Source organism: Beauveria bassiana (genome assembly GCF_000280675.1).
Source record: "Beauveria bassiana ARSEF 2860 unplaced genomic scaffold BBA_S00002, whole genome shotgun sequence".
NCBI lineage: Eukaryota > Fungi > Ascomycota > Sordariomycetes > Hypocreales > Cordycipitaceae > Beauveria > Beauveria bassiana.
In genome coordinates this window covers 257,846-279,532 of record NW_007930837.1, presented here as the reverse complement: position 1 = coordinate 279,532, position 21,687 = coordinate 257,846, and the positions used below count along the sequence as shown (strand labels likewise).

Here is a 21,687-nt window from a genome sequence, read left to right as displayed (position 1 = left end):
TCTTGATCGCTCGACTACAACCCTCCCTCCTCTCGCTGCACTGTTGCTGGCGTAGAAAAAAAAAACAGACAGCAAAGGAGAAAAAGGGTAAAACACAAGTATGCAATTCAATGCACAGATTCGACTGACAAATGTCGTAGCGCTGCTAGCATGGTAGAATGTTGGTTGGACGACTGGGTGATTTCGCAGCGAATACACAAAACATCCAACTTCGTACTATAATGCGGTAATGGGAGCGAACAAGGTAGGTAATCCCAAACGAAGGCTGGACGCGTTGACATGTTCACTACAACGTCTATATAAAAGTTTAGTCACACCAACATGGATCAGATTAGGAGAAATCTCAAAATGTAGAATTTGCCTTGATAGGGCCTTTTTTTTTTTTATTCATCTAAAAATGTTGACGTGTTGGATTCAGCATCTAACACGATTAAAACCCCCCGTCGGACCAAGATGTGGCATGGTTTCAACTTGCGTCCTGCGCAAACCTGTTGCTTTCAAACTTGTAACAAAAAACCCTGCGCCCAACTGTCAAGAGAACCCGGTAAAAACTGTTTCGTCTTGGGTATAACGAAATGGGGGCATTGTAAAAAAGAAATTACAGTGTATATGCAGAACAAAAAAAAAGACAAATAATAAAGCAACATGTTTATTAAAAAAAAAGGTTAAACGGCCCCAAAAACCACCCGTTTTAAAAGTTTTCTTTACCCCAGACAAACGAAAATCTAGAATCAAATGGGTTAGCTTTCTTGTTCAACAGTGTTTATACTTTTGTTTTTGATTTGTTAAAAACTCACCCAGGTTCGGAATACTTGTTGCAGTACACGTGCAAGGAGCTGCCCAGGCCCTTTGGCCCGCAAAAGAAGACGCCCGTCTCGCCCGGCGCGTGCAGCTTGCGGATGCCCTTGAAGATCATGTCCCAGTTGGGGCGGCCAAAGTTTGTCGGGCTGCGCAGGCCCGTAATGGCGTCCGCCTCTGCGTCGGCGTCGTTGATCATGATGTTGGTCGCGTCGTCGCTCTTAATCTTGGCCGTGAGGTAGGTGTGAATCTCGATGCGGTGCTCGACGTCTTGGGCCTCGACGGCCATGAGCAGCGAGCGGAACCACTCAAACGAGCCAAAGTCGCGGCAGATCCAGAAAAAGTACACCTTGGACAGGCGCGTCTTTTGCTGCGGGTAGTTCATGCGGTACCAGATGGACTTGAGGATCGAGGCAAAGGGCGTGACGCCGATGCCCGCGCCGACGAGCACCGACACTTCGTACTTGAAGACGTCTTCAGACGCCGAGCCAAAGGGCCCGTCAATGTAGACGCGCGGCAGCACGCGGCGCAGGGCCGGATCGACGCCGTTGTTGGTCGACGGGTCCCCCACGGCGGCCCCCTCGACGCCCACCACCTTGCTCGCCTCGTCGCCGCCGCCCTTTTTACCCCATTCGCAGCCGAGTGCCGCCGACACGGCCATGGTAAAGTCGCCCTGGCAGCGCATGTGTATGCTGATGTAGTCCTCCTCGGGCGCGCTCGTCAGCGTAAACGGGTGGTACTGCCACAGCGAGACGGCCGGGCAGCAAAAGAATATATACTGGCCCGCGCGCGTCTTTGTGTGCTCCTTTTTAATCTGAATCTCGCACACCTGGCTCGGGTGCTGAATCACTTTGGAAATGTACGTCTTGTGGCGGCCGCGAATCTCGCGCGCGACGCGCTCGGCCAGGTAGCAGAAGCCGCTGTACATCCAAAACTGCCAAAAGACGCCAATGGCCGAGGCGCCGATGCTGGTGCAAAAGGGCGCCACGTCGGGCTGAATCATGCAAAAGGCGCCGTGCAGCGACCAAAAGAAGAAGAAGACGATGAACATGTGGTGCGTGTACCAGAAGCGCTCATAGTTTGCGCGCCGCGGCTTCTCGACCGACGTCACCACCATGCCCATGAGCGCGAGCAGCATCACGTAGCCGGTCCAGCCGGGGCCCGAGGCGAAGTTGGCGAGCAGCCAGCCGTAGAAGCCGAGGTTGTTCTTGGCCGCCACCTGCGCAAAGTTGTTCCAGTGCGCAATGGTGTGCACCCACGACCAAAACACAATGGACCAGGCCGTGGTGATGTGAAAGGTAATGTTCTTGTCAAACTGGACCACGCCGTTGAGGGGCGTCTGCCGCAGCAGCGAGATGAGCGTGCGGCACACGGGGAAGAGCACGATGCCGACGTCGACGTGCAGGACAAGCGCCGACGCGCGCGCCACGGTAAAGGTGAAGCCAAAGATGCTGCGCGGGCCCGCGAGAGAGTCCTTGAGGCCGTAGTGCACGCAGCCAAAGGCAAAGATGAGCCCGTGGGCAAGGACAAATACGAAGACGAAGCTGAAGAGTTTTGACGTATTAGTTATTGTATTCGGTTGGGCATCGTTCCACTAACACCCTCCCCCAATCATCACCTGTCATCACCATCATTGTCCGTGTGAAAAGGGGAGATCAGAAAAAAAAAACATACAATCTTCGATACCCTTCATTAATCATCCAGCGGTCAAACTTTTCTCGTGATGTCAGGTCGAGCTGCTTTTCCATCGACACCTCGCCGTTCATGAGCATGCGGGTGAGGGGCGTGCCCCGGGACCGCTCAGGACGGTCATAGCTGGCATTCATTGCAAAGGCCGTGTGTGATGTCGTGAAGGATTAGATGGGAGAAAGATGACGGCGTGAGCCGGTTTCTGATGATGTGCGGATCAAGCTCCGCGAGCTTTTATGAGTTATGAGCGAATAGAATCTTGTCGTGGTGTGTGTGTGTGTGTGTGTGTGTTGAGTCTTGTCGTTGGTGTCGTCAAAGGGAAAAAGTCGCCTCGTCTAGAGGGTTGAGAAGAAAAAAAGGTAAGACGCCAGCGTGTAATGTCTTGTCAATCTCGAAATCTATACAAGAAATAGTTTCAAACTGAATAGTCGTCTCAGCACAAAGACTTGACCAAGAGTATATTCCCAAGTATATAGTCAGACTTGGTCAAAGTTCACTTACCAATTATCATCTATAAACAGCCAGAGAAAAAATTAAGCTGTTGCACCGCCTCGAAGATCACAAGCTGAGAACATAAAAAGACCATCAAGAACGGAGGATTTAGGGGAAAGAGTAATTGGAAGCGAGGGAATAAAAGGGAACAAGAGAAACCAAAAGGGAATGAACAAAGTCGCGGCGTTGGCTTTAGGGCGGGTGCATCAAGGCAGAGGAGAAAAGCGAAGCGGGCAAGGGGGTGATGCCTGTAACAGGGCATGTGGCCGCAAGCGTGACAGGAAAATAATACAACATTAGTCAATTAATAATACGATAATAAAAATAAATCGGAATAAAACAATTCACCGACGTCGTAGTTCGCCAAGAAGGGAGTGACATGCCTTTACCAAGGTAGTTACTAGGTAGTTACCCAGTGCCTAGGTAGGCTGTACAGTACCAAGTGTCACTAGTGCTGTTTGAGGTCTGGGGGGTTCGACGTTACAGGGCCAAGAGGGCCCAATGTGGCACATCTCGGTCCGAAACGAGCAACGTCGGGGAACCGTCTGCTCTGCTTTTATTGCTATTATTTCTTTTATTGCTCTGATTTTATTGCTCTACTTTCATTGCTCTGCTTTCATTGACATTTCTTCAATTCATTGCAAAATCATGACTCCTTTCCAAAGTGACTCGCATGTCTTGACTACAACAGATGCTGAGAAATGGGCAACGTTACCCAGAGGCTCCATGCAACCACGCCTGTTCATCATAGAATATTGCCCGGTACGAACAAGTATATAAATAGGTAGTCAACTACCTAGGTGTGTATGTATGTATCCGTGTAAAAAAGGCCATCTCGGGAAATCCTTGTCGCATCGGACAACGCTCGGTCCCCCCATCATCCCATCTTCTGCTGCTTCGTTTGTGCTTCAGTTCCTTTCCATCAACAAATGTTTCCAAGCCCTTCTCCGTCTCTCTCTCACGGACAATTTTGTTTGGATCAATGACCGCGCCTTTCTAATCATTCCTCCGAGATGACGGCATCTTTGCAGAAGCCCTCTCCGTTCCATCGTCACTCTCATCCCTTTCTTTGCACACGAGTGTCTTTCCCCTGCAACAAGAACCGAACCATCTGCCAAGGCGGCGCGCCCCTTGAAGCAAGCAAACAGGGTTTACAGACACAGCTTGTAAATCGTAGTCGATAATAACAGGGCTGTTGTTGTTATTATTATTATTATCATTATAATCCGTACCGTACATGGAGAACATGCAGATTGAGACTCAAGTGGCGCTCGCAGCTTTTTTTTTTTTTTTTTTTTCCACTCCGCCGCCCACTGCGACAACATGTCACGACGTTGTTTCAACCCCAGCACCTTGTCCCCGAATTTTACCTACAACATAAATCTTTGATTAAAAACCCCATTCCCGACGAACCTTTTGTATCCATTTTCCATTTCCTTCAAATGAACAATATACATTCAATAGCTTGTCTACAATGACTCGTCATCCCTCTTGTCCGTCATTCCTCTCTATTCCTTTTGCCAAGCGTGTCATCTCGTCCGGCCCCTCGGCCCCCCCCCCCCCTCCTTGCATCCTGAAACACTTGCGACATGCATCGTCGCCGCCATCCTCCACGTCAAACGCAGTTTTTTTCTACGCCTCCTCTTTAACCCTATCCGCGGACTTTGTTTTTAATCCTTTTTCCTTCTTTGGGTAACAGATATTGACAGCCTAGGAATAAACGAAAAAAGAAGGGGGGGAAAAATCTTGGTGCAAAAGCTTCAAACCAAGAGCACAAAGTCGCGCCACTACCCACCCACCGCCGTATCGTCCTCGAAACTTTTCCGTTTGCTGTTTCGTCCCAAATTCTGACGCATCTCATGCTCTGCTTGCTGTCTTGATCAACTGCTAGATCCCATACTTGTCCCCGATGGTTACAATCAGCAAGCGTACTGACAAAATCTGCAATCATCCCGCGCACATCTGGCGCCATCCTCCTAAACAAGAGCCTTCCCTCCTTATCTTCGCATCTTTGGCATGTGCTATCAAGTTGTCAATGTTTCGTAAATCTATCCTATTGCCGTCATAACCGCCTTCTTCCCTCCCCGAGTCTCGCCAACTGTGCCACATTGCCGCACGCCTGTTTCTTACCCTGCGCCAACTAACGTTGTTTCTACTCGCCCATCATCTCGCCTCCGTATGTCTACAACTTGTTTGCGACGCCTGATTTACACAGCCTCTGCTCAGCATTGAGGAGCGTTCACACTGCCCGTCGGCCCGTGCCAGTCTCACATCTGCTCTCTGCCCATTTCTCATTGCAGTCACATTACTACTTTTTCACGCGCGATAAAATCCAATCTTCCGAGTCAATGATGAAATATGCTGCCTGAACTGCATGCCAAGAACAAAGAGTGCAACCCGAAAATGCAAATCCCTAGTTGCCTTGTATCCCCGTGGTGATTGTCATATCTGCTTCCACCACACAGCTTGACTGTCGCCTTCGGGCCATTGAAAACTCCAAGAAGCTTGAAGCTCGCTTTGGCCCAATCACGACCATACAGACGGCGCTGGCTTTCAATGGCGCTTCCGGCGGCTATCAGATTCACAGCCCACCGTCCAACCATATCTCAGCCGTGTCGCTGAGCAATCACTCGCTTGGTATCCTATGTTGGTATTCCTAACAGAAGACGAAACCACCACTCGCCCAATCACTCCTCCCAAACCCACATCTCCACGCCATCCTCGACGGCAATCACTTAGACGGCGTACTTGCGCGTCCACTCGCGGGCCGTGGCCTCGTATCGTGGTCGGTCCGTCTTGTACACGTGCGCAATCTCGGGAACAAGAGGGTCGTCCGGGTTGGGGTCCGTCAGCATCGAGCAGATGGACAGAAGAACTGAAAATTGTTAGCGTTTGAACTACACCACAGCGTATCTCCCTGTCGAGTTGTGCATCCACAAACCTTTGGAAATCGTCAACGCCGGGCTCCACTGGTCTCGCAGAATGTCAAGGCAGATGCTGCCGTTCGAGTTGATGTTCGGGTGGTAAATGCGAGTTGTGAAGTTAACCTTAGGAGGCTTGAAAGGGTAGTCGGTGGGAAAGTGGATGGCGAGGAAGAAGACGCCGCCAGAGTAAGGAGAGTCGCTCTAGCGTCAGTGGTTAGTATTTGGAGGTGTACGAGCCGTGGTGTCGCGACTTGAAGCCTGAGCTTTTGGCAGGCATGCGAGCTGTTATGTGTAACTTACGGGTCCCATAATAGTAGCTTGCCAGTGGAACTGTTAAACACAAAGTTAGCAAAGTGATTCCCAAGCAGTGACAGCCGCTACTGTGCCAACGATAACCAGAGGCCGGTTGGGCAACCCGGATGGACTGAGCCACTGGAATCGTTAAACGCGAGCAAACATACCAAATCTTCGCCAACAGGGCCGGCCGAGCAGGAAGAGGGTGGGTCTCTGCAGCAAATGTCAGCAACGCACATCATACATAATAGAACTGAATAGTCGCCGAATGTCCGGCTCGTCGCCCAAAGCAGACATCTCGCGGAAAAGCGCGCCGCCGCAGCCACGGCGCAGCATTGTTGCCAAAGAGGACCCCGCTTCGGTGAGCCCCACCTCGCTCGTCCCTTGGGCTGCAAACAAGACGTGACCTCATGACGCTACGCAAAGCGGCGGGCAAGCGGGAGCGACAACGGAAATTCGGCGACAAAAGAGAAAAGAAAAAAAGTATTTACCGGCCGAGATCAGCGAGTTCCTTGTTGATGCGCTTGAGAGCCATGGCGGTCGGCGTGTGTTGTTGTTGTTGTGTAGATGAGGCGACGAAGGTGGCTGTCGGTTTCGCTAGGCGTTGCTGTTTGTTGCGCTGGTTAGCGGCAAGAGGGGAAAAGCACGAGAGAATAAAGAACGAGGACGCACCCGGACAGCGAAGTCAGAGTACCGTACCGGACGGCAAAAGTAAAAAATGCGAAAAGAGATGAGGGTGGCAACGCCGACGCTCTTGGTGATCTTTCGGTGCGTTGGAGAGTGCTGAGGTCGTTGTGGTCGATGGATGTCTGGAGGGGGGAAAAGAGGCTTGAGTTGGCAAAAATGAGTGAAGTATTTAAACTAATGCCGTAATGCGGCACTGGAAGGAGAAGGAAGGCAAACGAGGGCAGCCATGTGGGGGCGGGCCTCAGCCAGTGCCAGTCACGGTACGTGCGCTGGCGGGTGGCTCACGGCAAGCTGAGACCAGTTGAGCCTCGGTGGCTGATGCACCTGGTACTCCCCGAAAAAAGTCTTTTTGCCGCCCTGTGGCGGTGACGGGATGCTCCATCCACCAGTTACCTAGCCGGAGCAGGTTCATCTTCGCTATCAGAATCTACGTGTGAGAACACATCATCATGTTAGTGCTGTCGGTATACTATGGTAGACGTGCTCTGGTTGTGGCTGCCGGTTCGGTCGACTTTGACACTTCCGAGAGAAGACAAACCTTTTTAGGCACCACTGATTAGGAGCCGGCATGGCAATACGTAGTAGTTTTAGGCGACTCATTTGCCACCCGGGCACCCCGAACTCTTTGTCATGATGCCACAAGCTGACCAATGATTGTCCGGAACAAAAAAGTAGCGCTATTGCCGCGCGCATAATCTGTACGCCACAGCGCTTCCATCAGTTGGTGCTCGAGTCTTTGCCCGCCACCACTGGCTGGCTGCTGGTTGAACTCATAATTTGTGAATTTGCATGATATTCACGATTTGCATTTTCAATTGCACCGTATATACATATGCATTCCCCGATATTTTCTACAATTACAGCTTTGCTACGGCTAATCCCTGCAACCTCCGCCTCATGTTGCCGTCGTTGCGTGACACCCGCCACCGCTTTAGACAAAGGCCTGGATACCAGTAATGGCTCTTCCGAGAATGAGGCCTGTGGATGTAATGTCAATTTCTGCTGTGATGATGTGTTCATCTTTGGGTTACAAACTTACTGTGAATATCACTCTGGCCCTCGTACGTTTGCGTCACAAATAGGTTCGCAACGTGGCGGCCAATACCGTACTCGTCCGACACGGCGTTGCCGCCAAAGATTTCCTGCAGGATGCGAGCATTTCGCAGTGCAGCATCGCAATTGGTTCGCTTGACCATGCTAATCATCTCAGGAGTCGCCTTGCCCTCGTCCTTGAGACGGCCGACCTGGATCGCCGCCAGGGTGCCATACGCGGCGTCGGTCGTGGCGTCCGCCAACTTCTTCTGAATCAGCTGATAGCGCGCCAATGGGTTGCCTTTGAACTGCTTGCGCTCCAGAGCGTAAGTGCGCGCGCGCGCGATGCAATCCTCTAGCGCGCCCATGATGCCAAAGGCGATGCCGTAGCGGGCATTATTGAGGCACGAAAAAGGTCCGCGCAAACCCTCAATGTCGGGAAACATGTTCTCAACTGGTACTGGGCAGTCATCAAGCTGAATCATGCCCGTGATGGAGGCGCGCAGGCCGTTCTTATCTTTGATGGACGGTGTGGCGAGCGTGCCGGCTGGGCAGTCCTTGCGTTCGACCAGGAAACCGCGAATCTTGCCCGTTTCTTCGAGCTTGGCCCAGACCATCAAAACATCAGCAATCGGACTGTTTGTGATCCACGTCTTGGCGCCACTCAGTAGGTAGACGCCCTTCTTGGTTGGGTGCGGACGTGCCACCGCCTCCATGCTGCCAGGGTCGCTGCCGTGGTTGGGCTCCGTCAGACCGAAAGCGCCGAGGAGCTTGCCCTTGGCCATTTCGGGGAGAAAACGCTCCTTTTGCTCCGTTGTACCAAACTCATTGATGCCGCCCATGACCAGCGACGACTGCACCGACATGCCGGAGCGGTAGCCACTGTCCACGCGCTCCACCGCTCGGGTGATGAGACCGCTGGCGACATTCGACACGCCAGCGCAGCCGTAGCCCTGAATGGTGGCGCCGAGAAGACCGAGCTCGCCCATTTCTTCGAGAATCTTGGGGTCGTAGTGTTCATCGCGGTAGGCCTCTGTTTGCGCCGGTCAGTATGCTGTGAACGGTAGCGGAGGCTGAGACTCACGTAGAACCCGAGGCAACATGCGCTCTTGGCAGTATCTCTCCGCTGTATCTGAAATAGCAATCTCCTCCTCTGTGAGCAGATTCTTGGAGCAAAGAGGATCTTGCCAGTTAAAGGTAGGGCCCGGTGCCGAGGCGAAGGAGCGGACCACGGTTGGGCGAAGTGCCGAGGCGCTTCTCGTGGCTTGTCTCATAGCGGGGCGGAACATTGTGACTGTGTGAAGCTGCCAGACAACACTCAATGGCAGAAGAATGGTAAGAAGGAAGAGGAGAGGAGGAGAGATGTAGATGGCAAGTCTATGTTTTGTAAACTAGCAACGTCGGCGAGCAGGCGATGCCAGCGATGTCTTTCCCCGGCATGTTCCCCACTAGCATCAGCCTAGGCGGGTTTCCCAGGCATGGATCCGCCGCAACCCGCTGTATCTCCCCACCAAAGCATGGTAATTGCAGTGCTCACTGGGGCACTCTACGCCGGGACCCCTCGGCGAGAAGTGCGAGATGCCGCCTGCGGTATTGGGGCCGGCGCCGACTAAGACTTGCAAGCACAACTACGCCGAACTACTCCGGCATCACCAAGTTGAAGCGAATACTAGCATCGAGGATACCCTGGTAATAGCAAATAATGTTCATAGATACCAAATAATTTGATAATTCAGTTGAGCAGAAGGACTTGGGTTGTTGAGTTTTGACAAGATCGTTGGCTTGGTCGCACGCCAAATGCAGACATGCAGCAGTACCGTACTAGTCCACCAATGGTAGTCATGCGCCCGAGGCTTTCTCGCTGGCATTCGCAGTAGATGCCGGATCTTCTCGAGTCAAAGACTTTCCTCTTTTGGCAGCTTCAGAGCGGCTATCAGCGTCCTCGTCATCCGAAGATGTGTATATTTGTGTCGATTCTCGATCTCGGCGTCGCAATTGCTCTACTGGGCCTAGTGAAGCGGCCAGATTTGCTGCACAGTCTTGCCTATGATCATGCGTTGCCTCCCAAGGACGCTTAGGTCGGAATTTCTTCAGTAAGCGGTGTCGCAAACCTGGTGGCGTCAATGGCTGGGATTTCGGATGCTGATGCCCGCGCATATGCAGGATCTCGCTCTGTGCCGAATCCTGTGGTTAGCATAGTCCACAATCTTGGAGAATGACACCCAAAATCACGCATTAATCTTACCTGGCTGTCACTCCCTTTGACTTTGCTTTCATTCATCGTGCTGGATACGTCATTCAGGGACCAGCTGTACATGTCGGCTGTGGATTGAAGGGAAGGTCGCGGGCTCTCTTCGTTGCTGCCACTGTGATCGGGACATGTCTCTATTTCGACAAAGCGGTAGATATCGGACTCATTGACCACTTCGACTTGGCATGCTGTTTCTTGGTGGTTTGATTCGGCGCAAGGGTCGCTAGGGCAAGTCTTTGGCAGAGATGACTGTGCCGAGTCTGTTGGAGGCATTCTCTCTGTGGTGAATATTGATGTTCTCACGTGGGCTAAAGGTGAGCACAAAACTCTGATAAGCGGATAATGCTATTGTGAGTTTTGGCGATACTGGTAAATCACATTGTGTGTCACCGACACTAGATTTGTTGGCACGATGCATCGTCGACAACCAGACGTTACCCTGGTAAGCAGCCAAGCAGCGCCTGCCCAGCAGCACCTTCCTCCTAAAGTGACCTCACATTTCTTGTTCAAGTTTGGATGCAATTGCGCACTGTGAGGTCTCTGAGACTCTTGTCATTTCTTCATTGAAATATAGGTAAAAATCTCATTGCCGAACCACCTTGTCACCACGCAAAGCAATCAAGCCACAGTCAAGCCCTTCCCCGCAATCGCATCGGCCTTGCCCAGTGCGATCGGCCCAGCTATCGTCCCAACTTGTACAAACGGCTGTCGTGATTCCTATAGTAACATCTTCGGAGACACAACTTGATCTGGCTGAATTCGCTATGCGAATTTATCTCATTCCTGCCTTATATTTGCTTCAGCAGTACCACAATAGCTTGTCAAGCTGCTGCCCCCAGGCGCACAACTCGGATATTGGCTCTGCCGACCAGTCCATAGGCCTGATTAATCATGACTTGACCAAAAGCGTTCTCTTGAAAACGGATATACAATATGATAATGCGGCTGGCTGCCTTGACAGCACCACGGTGCGCCTTCTTCCCTGTTGCCGATGCCTTTTTCAATGTCTTGCCACTCGTGGCCCTCCTCTTTCTCTGCTCGTTTCTTGACGGGATAAATGTTGGCAACGCTAAGATTATCGGGCTGGAGAATGATACTCACATTAGCCCTTCACAGTATCGCAACGGTCTCGTCATCTACTAGGCCTGCTACATTGCCACGTTGGTCACACATGTCATGCAAGCTTGTCATTCCGCTGACACTTTTCCGTAGCAAAATTCCCAGCAATCTCATTATTGAAAAGGTTTCCCATAAGGTCTGGCTTCCATTCTTGGCATCTGTCTGGGGCATAATCACTATGGGGATTGGGTTCATGCGCGATTACAATGATTTCAGGATTCTTTGGAGCTGTCCTCGGGATCTTCGAAAGTGGCCTCTTTCCCGGCATTGTCATGTACTTTTCCAGCATGTATACACGCGGAGAACTTGCTGTCGGAATTGGTGTCTTCTACAAGGGAGGCTCATTATCGGGCGCTTTTCGCGGGCTGCTTGCTCGTGGGCTGTCGGCCATTGGCCCTCGCGCCAATTGGAAGTTTGGCGCTTGATATTCATCATGGAGGGTATCATAGTAGGCTCTCCATTGCAAAAGAACTTTATCTTCATCTTCTCCTTAACATTCTTTGTAGACTGCCATTGTTGCTGTCACTTCCTACATTTGTCTGCCAAATTCACTGCAAGAAGCCCCATTTTTGTCAACACAAGAGCAACAGTGGGCGGTAGATCGTCTGGAACAAGATGAAAGTGGCCGATTCAGGCAATTCCGTCGTAATTGGCTCTGATGAATGCTGATATTGTTTTGCAGTCGTGCTCTCGAGCGCGAAGAGCTGTTTCAGTGGTCTGAAGTCCTCCGTGGCATCTTCAACGTTCAAATCTGGGTCAACAGCACCTCTTACTTTGCCATTGTTAGCGGGCTCTATTCACTCGGCCTGTTTGTATGTTACCTTATCTGCATTTACCTTTGCGGCACGGAATTACATTTCCAAGCTCCCCACAATTGTCAAAGAGATCGGAATCACAGGCGATGCTAACCAGGTCCAGCTTTGGTCGGTGATTCCCTTTGCAATAGCGGCTCCTATGCTCATGGGGACTGATGGCGATCGTGTTGGGGTATCAAATTAAACAGGTACCAGTATTGGTCGCGCTTCTATCAGACCGCCTCAAGATTCGAGGCGTCATTATGCTCTGCGTCATTCCCATTGCGATTGCGGGCTATGCAGTGATTGCCAACGTCAAGCAACCAGAGACACGCTTCGCCATGACATGCTTGATGGCTCTGGGCATGTATTGTGTGGTACCGCCAGTGCTAGCCTGGAACGCCAATAATTCGGCTGGTCATAATAAACGCGCCACGACATCGGGATTGCAGCTGCTGTTGCCAATGCTGGAGGCTTCGTTGCCAGTATGTCTTCTTTGTGAGACATGAAGACTTTCACCTTGATTGACCAGTTGAGCAGCTTTTATTTACCCTGATTCGGAAGGGCCCTACTATCATAATGGGCATACAGCCATCCTCGGGCTGCTCTGCTACGCATGGTTCGCGCGTGTAGCAAGTCCACCGTGCCTCTCTTCAGTTTACTCATGTGTTGCAGGGTTCTGGCCAACGTTTTCTGGTGTGCCAAGATCAACCACGACAAGGCGCGAGGCAAATATAACGAGTACACCGGCTCTGGAATGACAGGGGTCCCAAGTTTAAAATGGTTCTATTGATGGTTATTCCTTCTGATGATGAGAGCAGCCCCAGCGCATTCTCTTTCTGCATTAAGACTAACAAGGGTTGATAAGGGTGATGACTAGAGTGATGTATTGTTGTAATTAAGGCTTTCATTTCAAGATGCACAATGCCTGATGATATGGTGTACTCGTCTGATTCAAAACGCCAATGTTTTGCGTTATTACCGTAGCCCGGGATGATCCGTGGGCGCTAATACGTCAGAGACAGTGGGACCCGACGGATTGTTTGGGGCGGGCTAGGTCGGTGTGTCAGATGTGTGCTGGAATAAGTGATCAATCCGGAAAAAAATATTTCATGTTAAAGCTGGCGATCATCACGGATAATGCATCAGAAATGTATGAGCTGCGATGTGTTGTCGGTACATAAGTAGCCAAAAGTAATGATCATAGTGCTGTCGAGTGGAATTAGGTGAACGAATGCCAGCGTCGCATTCTGTAAATAGTGACGACACTGCAAGAAAAAATACCACCTAATTAGGATCTGAGACATGTGATGGACCGTCAACGCAGCAGCGAGCTGTGCTTTGGGTTTTCGTGATACTGAGTGTGAGTCTTGGCTGTGGCTTGTTCACATTGACGGGTGACGTTTGTTTTTTGTTTTTTTTTTCCTCTTCGCACTCGACCTTATTGATTGCCCCCCCCTTGCTTCTGTTGGACCAGGGTTGTGCTCGTGGTCTGATATTAGGGGGAGCACTGCTGTTTATGCCCATACTAAGGAGGTATTAACTCGCACAGCATCCGAAGCTGAAGAGCTGAAGAGCTGTGGCGTCAGGGTTAGGGGATTCGAGGCGCTCGGCGAGTCGTATCGAGAGCTTTGCTAATGCTGCTTGTGAGGTGTTGGAACTCGGAGTAGAGATCATGGCCCAATCTGACAGCCATGACCATGACGACGCAATGCGAAAAAGGAGCAGGATTATGTGCGTCGTGCTGTATCGGATTAAACAGAACACATGCGCAAATAAAAGAAATTAAAGTATGGCTGGCAAGGTTTGGGAATCTTGGTGCAAGTCCTTCACTCTAGAATAATAATTCATGGCCTATTACCTTGGCTGTGGACCTGTGTCGCAGCCCCTAACAGCAAAATTCATGGTACGCTGAGGGCCGCTGTATGCCCTGTAAAGAGGGTGGAAATATCCAGCTCCAGGCGCAGTGTCGCTTACAAAATTGACGGAAAAACTTCAGACTGCAATTTCCTCGTCGCGACTAATCATACCTTATTGAAAGACAGCTACATAGAAAAAACCTTGAATACTGTTGTATAGCGTTTACCCTTGTAGATACCTGCGTATACTTTGTTTCTGGGAGGCTGGGGGCACAATGCGTGGGTGACATTTACATTGGCACAGCGGCTTGACTGTGATGATTTATGAAAGGTAAAGAAAAGGTCATCCGCTCGACGTTGAAGTCACCATTTATTATATCAGGTAGCCACTTCTTTAAATCATGATTTGGTTGCCTCTGGTTGCTGGTCCGTTACTCCGCGGCGTCGGGCTGGCGGCCAACAACAGCGTCCCGTGGGCCCGTGGCTCAGTCGCGGGTGGAGCGCGACTGCTAAGAAATCCATTTTTTACGGCCTGCACACTGGATTCGGCCTGTAGCACAGCGCTGTTGCACCCTGTTGGCCCCCTGGCGTCCACTGGCGTCCACTGGCGCCACTGCTGTCCACTGCTGTCCACTGTGGTCTTGGGTGTGGCTCCGCCTGCGCCTCACTCGTCGTTCTGGCCCAACGTCGACGCTTCGTCAACCTTTGTCGTCTCTACACTTCTCCTCCTCTCCCATCGAACACCCACCCTTCGGGCCGCCAGCATCGTCATCCGCACATTCACCCTCATCGAATTTCTCGCCATAGCTGCTACATCGGTGGTAAGGAAGCTTTCCCTCACGAAGCCAAGCTTCGTGCCACTCACCCGCTCACCCTCTCCGTCGTCTGCTCCGACCGTACATGCCTGACCTGTGCGCACCGCCACGCATCATCACCGCCTTTCGCCTCGGCCGCCGCTGCGGCCTGCCTTGACGAGCGTCCTCTCGTGGCACCGACTCTCGATTCTCGTATTTCTTTTTGACTGCCTCCCTTTGGTACTCTATCTCGAATCCTGAGCGTGCTCTGAGCCCTGTCCAAGCTCGACGCCCGTCCTCCCCGAAAGACCCTCGCCGGCTGCCTCGATAAGCATTCTCTCTTACACACTGGTCACCCCAGCATCAATTACCACCAGGCGGAGTCAACGGCTCTTGGCCACTACAGAAATGCCCTCGTATCTTACCCATGACAGCGCGCCGGTAGATTCGCCCGATCTCGATATTCTCCAGCTCAGCCATCAGGGCAAGTTTGGTCTCGCCTCGGATAAGATTGCGCCTCATACCCATATAATCGACCGCTCTAGGTCCGACCACGCGACTGAGAGCTTCGATGGGAGCTCGCTGGTCTCTACGCACGACTCTGACGCTTCTGGCACCCATGCAATGATGCCCAACGAAAATGGCAACGGCACTCGACCTACGAGCATTAACTCGTACACCAACGACGACGCGCGCGACACACACTCCACAGCTCCCAACGGCCTTCCCAATGGAAAAATCACCCTGCCTGATCGAGCTTTGCCTCAATTGCCCGCGCAGAATGGCCATTCCCCTCAAAACGGCTCCGCCGAGCATTCAAGTCAAATACCTGCCGCTCCTCTCCGCCAGCCACCGAATCCGCCAAATCTCGCTTCGGCCGCCACGCCAAGCCACGACGAACAACCGCCCATGCCCATCGAAAAGGATTTTGCTCAGACCCCAGTCGCTTCGCCCGGTCTCGATGATGGGAAGCAAAGCGCCGAGTTATTTTCTTCAAAGCCATCTTCCCACCGCTTCTCTTCCCCTCCCGCCTATCAACCTGGTAATACCTCATTGAATGCATCTCCCTCCGGCCACCTTCTTCCACCGACTCCAGCACCAGTCCTGAAGCAACGACATACCCTCGAGGTTCCCAAAACCAGCCGGCCTTCTAAAGATGGGCAGGACGCGGTCCTGGCGACGGGCAGATTCTCGCCAACATCTGCTGTATCTGGTGCACGACGTGCCTCCATGAATTTGGGCCGTAGAGCGACCCGTTCAGGAATATTCGACATGCCCCGCGATGAGGTAGCTCCGGACGAGGACGCCACTAGGTGGGCCGAAGCCATTCGCCAGAAGCGAGCTAGCAAGCGCAGGCGCAAGGAGGAGGAAGATGATGATCGCGTCCTCGTTGGCACAAAGGTCGACGAGAGTCATGCCAATTGGGTCACGGCCTACAATATGTTGACTGGAATTCGCGTCTCCGTCTCCAGAACAAACGCAAAGCTCGATCGCGAGCTCACAGACGCCGACTTTGAAGCCAAGCAAAAGTCGACTTTCGATATGTACGTATCTTCTCACATACCACTGACAAGCAGACACTTACCTTTGCCAGCACCGGAAACGAGCTGGTCCCTTCGGCCAAGTATGATTTCAAATTCAAGGATTACGCCCCGTGGGTCTTCCGGCGCCTGCGCGCATTCTTTCGTCTCGACCCCGCCGACTACCTCATGTCTCTGACTGGCAAGTACATTTTGTCGGAGCTGGGCTCTCCAGGCAAGAGTGGCAGTTTCTTTTACTTTTCTAGAGACTACAAGTACATCATTAAAACGATTCATCACTCGGAACATAAATTTTTGAGGAAAATCCTTAAAGATTACTATACCCACGTTCAGCAAAACCCCAACACTCTACTCTCTCAGTTTTACGGACTACACCGTGTCAAGATGCCCTATGGGAAGAAGATCCATTTTGTGGTCATGAACAACCTCTTTCCACCGCATCGTGACATTCACACCACTTTCGATTTGAAGGGCTCGACAGTTGGGCGAGACTACAGGGAAGAGGACTTGGAACAAAATCCAAGGGCCACATTGAAGGATCTCAATTGGCTGCGCAGGAAGCGACACCTGGAGCTAGGTATCCAGAAGAAGAGATTGTTCCTGGAACAGCTACGCGCTGATGTGGTGCTGTTGAAGCGCCTTCAGATAATGGACTATTCTCTACTCGTTGGCATCCACGACGTGTCTCGTGGCAACGATGAGAATTTACGTGACAAGACACTGCAAGTTTTTAACCCAAGCCGCGAAAAATCGACGGATGATGAGCCGCCAATGGTTCTGCACCGAACGCCATCCAAGCTCGAGACCGCCCGCAAAGCCCGCGAACTGCGGCAGATGATTCGACAAGAGCGTCCCATCCCGATGGGCCAGGCCATCGACAAGATGCCCGACGAGCTTGGTGTAAGCCACAGCCGCCCAGGATTTGTATTTAACCAGGACGATGGCGGCTTCCAAGCCACTCACGAGAATAATGATCCCGCCGACGAGATTTATTACCTGGGTGTCATTGACTGCCTGACCCACTACGGTATTATCAAGAAGATTGAGCACTTTTGGAAGGGCCTCTCCAGCGACAGGACGCAGATTTCTGCTCTACCTCCAGATCAGTACGGCGATCGCTTCTACAACTTTGTGGAGGGCATCACAATGTCCAGCGAGGAGGCACACAGAGAGGAAATTCGACGCGAGCAAGAAGCCATGGAAGCACGTCAATCGAGCGAGACGCGGGGCGGGGGACATCGGCAATCGATTCCGCCAATGCCAACTCATCTTCCTCCGGTACCGCCCGGCGCCACCGAACATCAGGAGCCAAAGGACACCATAGACATGGCGACCAGAGCGGCGCAAAAGAGCCCGGGCCCCGACACACACCCGCCAGAGCGGACCATCAAGACCATGTCGGTACCCTCGGAAAACCGCAACTCGGCGCAGCACGATCCCATTTTACCCGTGGTTGAAGAGCTGGGCGAGAGCAGCCGCGACGGCGCCAACGGCCACTTTAGTGACGACAGCTTTTCGGCTCCAACGCGTGCCGCCCCTCCACCACCGGCCAAGGACGATGCCGTCGATGACCTGGGCCAACCACGCACAAAAAGCCGCGGAAGCTTGGACAAGAAGCTCCCACCTCTACCCAAGGAAGCAGCGGATCAGCGCAGCGGGATGGCATAGATTGTCAACCCGTTTCGGTCCCTGTATCCACGGCCGGCGCAGTACCTTTAGCCTGTAGCTGCTTTTGCACCGCGCACCATTGCACAAGTGTTTTATTTTTGCATGTAGAAGGGTCTTACAGAGATGAGAGATTTGAGCGATGCTGCATTTCATAGAACCTGTTTCGATATCTTTACCCGGCCGGCTTTGCGCGTTGCGAGCGACTTGCCGTCGACAGTCGCTCGCAGGAAGTCACGGCTGTTATTGTTGAGCGAGACGGATTACTTGACTGGGTTATAGACCTTGTTTTCTGCGTCTCTTTTGTCATGCTCATTTCTCCTGCCGCCCTCTCCTTTTTTTTTTTGTTTTCTTCTGTCGCCGAAAGAGACATGGATGATACCACCATTGCATTGCGAGTAGTTTCTACAGTCTGTTCTTTTTATCTTACTCCTATTTCTTACTATTGCCTTTTTTTTATGTGGTTTAATCGAACGAAGACTATTTGTTTTTGCGATGCGATTGGCCTACTGTGTTTTTGTACTGTATCTTATGTTTTTTGTTTCGTCTTGTTCTTGTAGTGATGTGGATTAGCCTTGTGAGAAGTTTCTTTGTCGTTTGGGGAAAGAGAAGAATTGAACAGAAATGGTCAGCATTTAACTTGGTTCCCATCAATTGTGTCGCCATCCAGACAATGATTGAGTCGGGATTCTACCATGACGTAATGTCTTTAGCAAAGTGGCTGTAAAGTAGTGTAATTAATAAGAGTGAGATGTCGCGGTGTTGATCTATTCATTCCCGCCAGCTAATGTACAAAAGATGTCCGTCCATGGTAATACAGAGTCGAGACCGGTCCTCTTTCCACTCCCCTTCTCACCACGCCACTGTTCCCCTCCCACCCAGCAGGCTTCCGGCCTCACCCACGCTTCTTGTCCAGCAAAGCTTGAATATCCTCCCTCGTCGCCTGCGACTTGGCACCAGCACCACCCCCGCCACCACCACCACCACTACTCGCTGCGATATTCCCGCCGCCCGCAAAGCTGCTCGTCACGTTGGCCTCGACCGCGCCCTCGGCCTGCAGCTGCTCGATGCGTCGTCTCTTTTGAATGTCGGCCACGCGCCACTGCTTAAAGTACTTGACCCACGCGGCCGCGCAGTCGCGCTCAAACGCGGCCGACGCCTCGGGGCACGCGCGGGCGGCGGCGGCAGCGCCCGCGGGGGAGCCGGCGTCGATGATGTTGTTGGCGTCGAGGCACTGGTAGTAGGCGTCGCGGGCGGCCCAGCACACGGCGCGCTCGGTGCGCGTGGGGATGGCGGCGCCGCTGCGTATCTCGTCGCCGCGGGTCGAGCTGGTGAATGGCAGCCAGCCCATTTTGGGAAAGCGACGTGTGTGATGTGGTGGTTGGTTTGGGTGGAGGATCGAGAGGTCAACGTCGTAGTCTCCGTTGAGTATTTCCACCAGAGGGAAGAATTGGTGGGTGAGTTTGGTGGGATATGGTTGTGGTTTTGGTCTCGTTGGTTCTTTCAATCAGCCAAATCGAGGTAATGCAGGCGCGGAATTGATGGGATGATGCATCGGTAGGTAGTTGTCGCCGAGCCATGGACAGCTTTAGCCCATCTGGTGGCGGCAGAATTGCAGGGCGGTCAAGCGCCAATGGAACCTTTTTGCCAGCCAGCCAGCCAGCCAGCAGCCAACCAGCCCGGCCAAAAAGAAATAAAAGAGGTACGTACCGCGAGCTGGGATCCGCCTGGCCTTTGACGCAAGCTGTCCCGTCCCATATTAACGACACCAAGACGCCAGGCACTCGACCTCCTGCATCTCCATCGATCACAAGGGGACCACGCAACGAGACAGCCATTATTTCCCTTTTCTCTCCCATCTCATCAACGTGGAATTTTCGCTTCTCTTCTTTCCGCTTCAGCTTCTCATCACCGACATTCGATCTACAACACCCAGTATCTTCTGTGTCATCTTTGTCTTCCGATTTCTATTCGCCCCGAGTACAAACATCGCGACCTCGACAACTCTTTTACTCTTTTTCATTTTTCCCCCTCCTTTTTCGGAAGATGCACTGCGCATAGCTCCCAATCTTCTTCTTCTTTCTTTTCTTCCTCCTTGAGCCTTGACGTTCAATCTATATAACGGGACTCTCGGCGCTTCATTAAAGCACATTCCCACGGTACCTCGACACCTATGGCGCGCCGACGTAGACCGCCCCGGGCGGGCGCCCTCCACGAACTGCAGCCCCTGCGCACCGCCGCGCAGATTGCCGTCCTGCAGCTTCTCTTCTACGCCGTTGCGCTGGTCCTCATCGTCTTCACCTCGCTTGTTGCCGGGCAGCCCATGAGCGTGGACCTGCTGCTAGGGTGGGAATCTGTCCGGGGCGACAACACGCAGGGCTGGCTGATGGCTTTCATCTGGCTCTTTGACGGTGCTTTTTGCATGTGCGTATACATAACCCGTCCCTCCCCACTCCTCTTCCATTCTTCACAGTACTGTACTTACGTGATAACATTAGGGCCGTGGCCATTGTCATCCTCATCGCCCGCAGCAAGCTCGTCCCCGACTTTGCCCTCACGATTCACGCGCTCCACCTCGTCGTCGTCACGCTCTACACGCGCTCGCTGCCGCGCCACGCCATGTGGTGGCTCACAATGGCCGCGTCGTCGGCCGCCGCCGTGGCGCTCGCTACCTGGGGCTGCCGCTATCGCGAGCTGCAGCCCGTTTTCTTTGGGGGCCGTATCCTCGGCGCAGGGGACGGCGGCGCGGCCTCGGCGGCGCGGGCCAGCTCTCCGCCACCGGGGTCCAGCGGTACCGCGGCAGATCTTGAGACGGGGCGTGGGCCGGCAGGGGATGACGAGACGGGCTTTGTGCATGGAGGTGGTGGTGGCGGCGGGCGCGGCAAGGGCCGCGGGAGGGACGGGCAGGGCGAGTACGAGATGGTGCAAATGAGGAACTCGTCATGAGATGCATAAGAGGAGGCATTACTGTACAATGGGACCGAATAGCGATGCATTGCTCGGCGTTTTGTTTCTCTTTTATCTTTCACTGCTCAAGCTAGAGTGGGCTCATTTGGCCATGCTGTCCGAGTCGACGCAGACCCCTTTTTCTTTAGCCATTATACATCATCAGGCATTGCCATGTCGACATTCCCTTTTCATCTGGCCTGTGTTCGTAATAGCTGTCGGCAAAAAAAACAGCGCAGCTTTTTCTTACTTTGGCTTCCTCGACGAGGAAACCATGCGTGTTACACTTTTACATAATTCTACAATACAATTATGACATGGCAAATCACTGGTTCATTCATAAGAGTCGTGTGCTTTCAAAAGTTGTTGTAGTTTTTTACGTCCTTGTTTAATATTGCAGCATGCTTTTGCTATGAGTAGACATACATGGTTGCATCATGTGTCAGCCGTTGGTAGATTTTGCCCATCCATTCTAATTATACAACCGAACAACAAAGAATCAAAAAAGTATACACCTCCCTATATATATTTTTCTCTTCTTTCATTCTCTCCTTCTTTGCACATCATCATGCCCCCGCCACCACGGCCAGGTTGTCGTAAATTGCCCGCTTCACCTCGTGCAACGCGCTGCGTCTCCCCGCGACGGGCAAGCCCACGCTCTCAATCTCGACCTGGCCCTCGGCCGTCTTGCGCACGACAACGGCGCCGTCAACGACGAGCATGCCCTCGCCGCGAAACTCGGCCGCGTGGCCCGCGCCCTGCATCGCGCGGCGCAGGTCCGCGAGGCGCAGGTCGCCCACGT

At 52.5% G+C, this 21,687-nt stretch overlaps 9 protein-coding genes across 9 annotated transcripts in view; 3 read left to right on the top strand and 6 right to left on the bottom strand.

Annotated features, from left to right (window-relative positions):
* Positions 1-691: 691 nt before the first annotated feature.
* BBA_00765 (NADPH oxidase) lies at positions 692-2,624 on the bottom strand (the record flags this gene model as incomplete). The annotated part of the gene is made up of 3 exons (XM_008595862.1): positions 692-725; positions 798-2,342; positions 2,473-2,624. The coding sequence occupies 3 exons, from the start codon at positions 2,622-2,624 to the stop codon at positions 692-694; spliced, it is 1,731 nt and encodes a 576-aa protein (XP_008594084.1).
* A 3,090-nt stretch (positions 2,625-5,714) lies between these two features.
* BBA_00764 (ubiquitin-conjugating enzyme E2) lies at positions 5,715-6,732 on the bottom strand (the record flags this gene model as incomplete). The annotated part of the gene is made up of 5 exons (XM_008595861.1): positions 5,715-5,854; positions 5,921-6,104; positions 6,204-6,233; positions 6,365-6,410; positions 6,689-6,732. 5 exons carry the CDS (start codon positions 6,730-6,732, stop codon positions 5,715-5,717), a joined length of 444 nt encoding a protein of 147 aa, XP_008594083.1.
* A 1,083-nt stretch (positions 6,733-7,815) lies between these two features.
* Positions 7,816-9,205, bottom strand: BBA_00763 (glutaryl-CoA dehydrogenase; the record flags this gene model as incomplete). Its single annotated transcript, XM_008595860.1, has 3 exons — positions 7,816-7,862; positions 7,924-8,949; positions 9,001-9,205. 3 exons carry the CDS (start codon positions 9,203-9,205, stop codon positions 7,816-7,818), a joined length of 1,278 nt encoding a protein of 425 aa, XP_008594082.1.
* Positions 9,206-9,755: 550 nt separating this feature from the next.
* BBA_00762 (uncharacterized protein) lies at positions 9,756-10,440 on the bottom strand (the record flags this gene model as incomplete). Its single annotated transcript, XM_008595859.1, has 2 exons — positions 9,756-10,100; positions 10,162-10,440. The coding sequence occupies 2 exons, from the start codon at positions 10,438-10,440 to the stop codon at positions 9,756-9,758; spliced, it is 624 nt and encodes a 207-aa protein (XP_008594081.1).
* Positions 10,441-11,492: 1,052 nt separating this feature from the next.
* BBA_00761 (major facilitator superfamily transporter) lies at positions 11,493-12,873 on the top strand (the record flags this gene model as incomplete). Its single annotated transcript, XM_008595858.1, has 5 exons — positions 11,493-11,698; positions 11,969-12,098; positions 12,151-12,273; positions 12,329-12,447; positions 12,756-12,873. The coding sequence occupies 5 exons, from the start codon at positions 11,493-11,495 to the stop codon at positions 12,871-12,873; spliced, it is 696 nt and encodes a 231-aa protein (XP_008594080.1).
* A 2,268-nt stretch (positions 12,874-15,141) lies between these two features.
* On the top strand, positions 15,142-17,942 carry BBA_00760 (phosphatidylinositol-4-phosphate 5-Kinase; the record flags this gene model as incomplete). Its single annotated transcript, XM_008595857.1, has 2 exons — positions 15,142-16,277; positions 16,328-17,942. The coding sequence occupies 2 exons, from the start codon at positions 15,142-15,144 to the stop codon at positions 17,940-17,942; spliced, it is 2,751 nt and encodes a 916-aa protein (XP_008594079.1).
* An 892-nt stretch (positions 17,943-18,834) lies between these two features.
* BBA_00759 (Cytochrome c oxidase, subunit VIb) lies at positions 18,835-19,290 on the bottom strand (the record flags this gene model as incomplete). Its single annotated transcript, XM_008595856.1, has 1 exon — positions 18,835-19,290. One exon carries the CDS (start codon positions 19,288-19,290, stop codon positions 18,835-18,837), a length of 456 nt encoding a protein of 151 aa, XP_008594078.1.
* Positions 19,291-20,112: 822 nt separating this feature from the next.
* On the top strand, positions 20,113-20,885 carry BBA_00758 (protein sys1; the record flags this gene model as incomplete). Its single annotated transcript, XM_008595855.1, has 2 exons — positions 20,113-20,363; positions 20,438-20,885. 2 exons carry the CDS (start codon positions 20,113-20,115, stop codon positions 20,883-20,885), a joined length of 699 nt encoding a protein of 232 aa, XP_008594077.1.
* A 566-nt stretch (positions 20,886-21,451) lies between these two features.
* Positions 21,452-21,687, bottom strand: part of BBA_00757 (RNA-metabolising metallo-beta-lactamase) — a gene marked incomplete at both ends in the record, with an annotated part of 3,099 nt that continues 2,863 nt past the window's right edge. The window contains one exon of the mRNA XM_008595854.1: positions 21,452-21,643. Within this exon, the coding sequence (XP_008594076.1) occupies positions 21,452-21,643 (192 nt within the window). The remainder of the gene's footprint in view (positions 21,644-21,687) is intronic.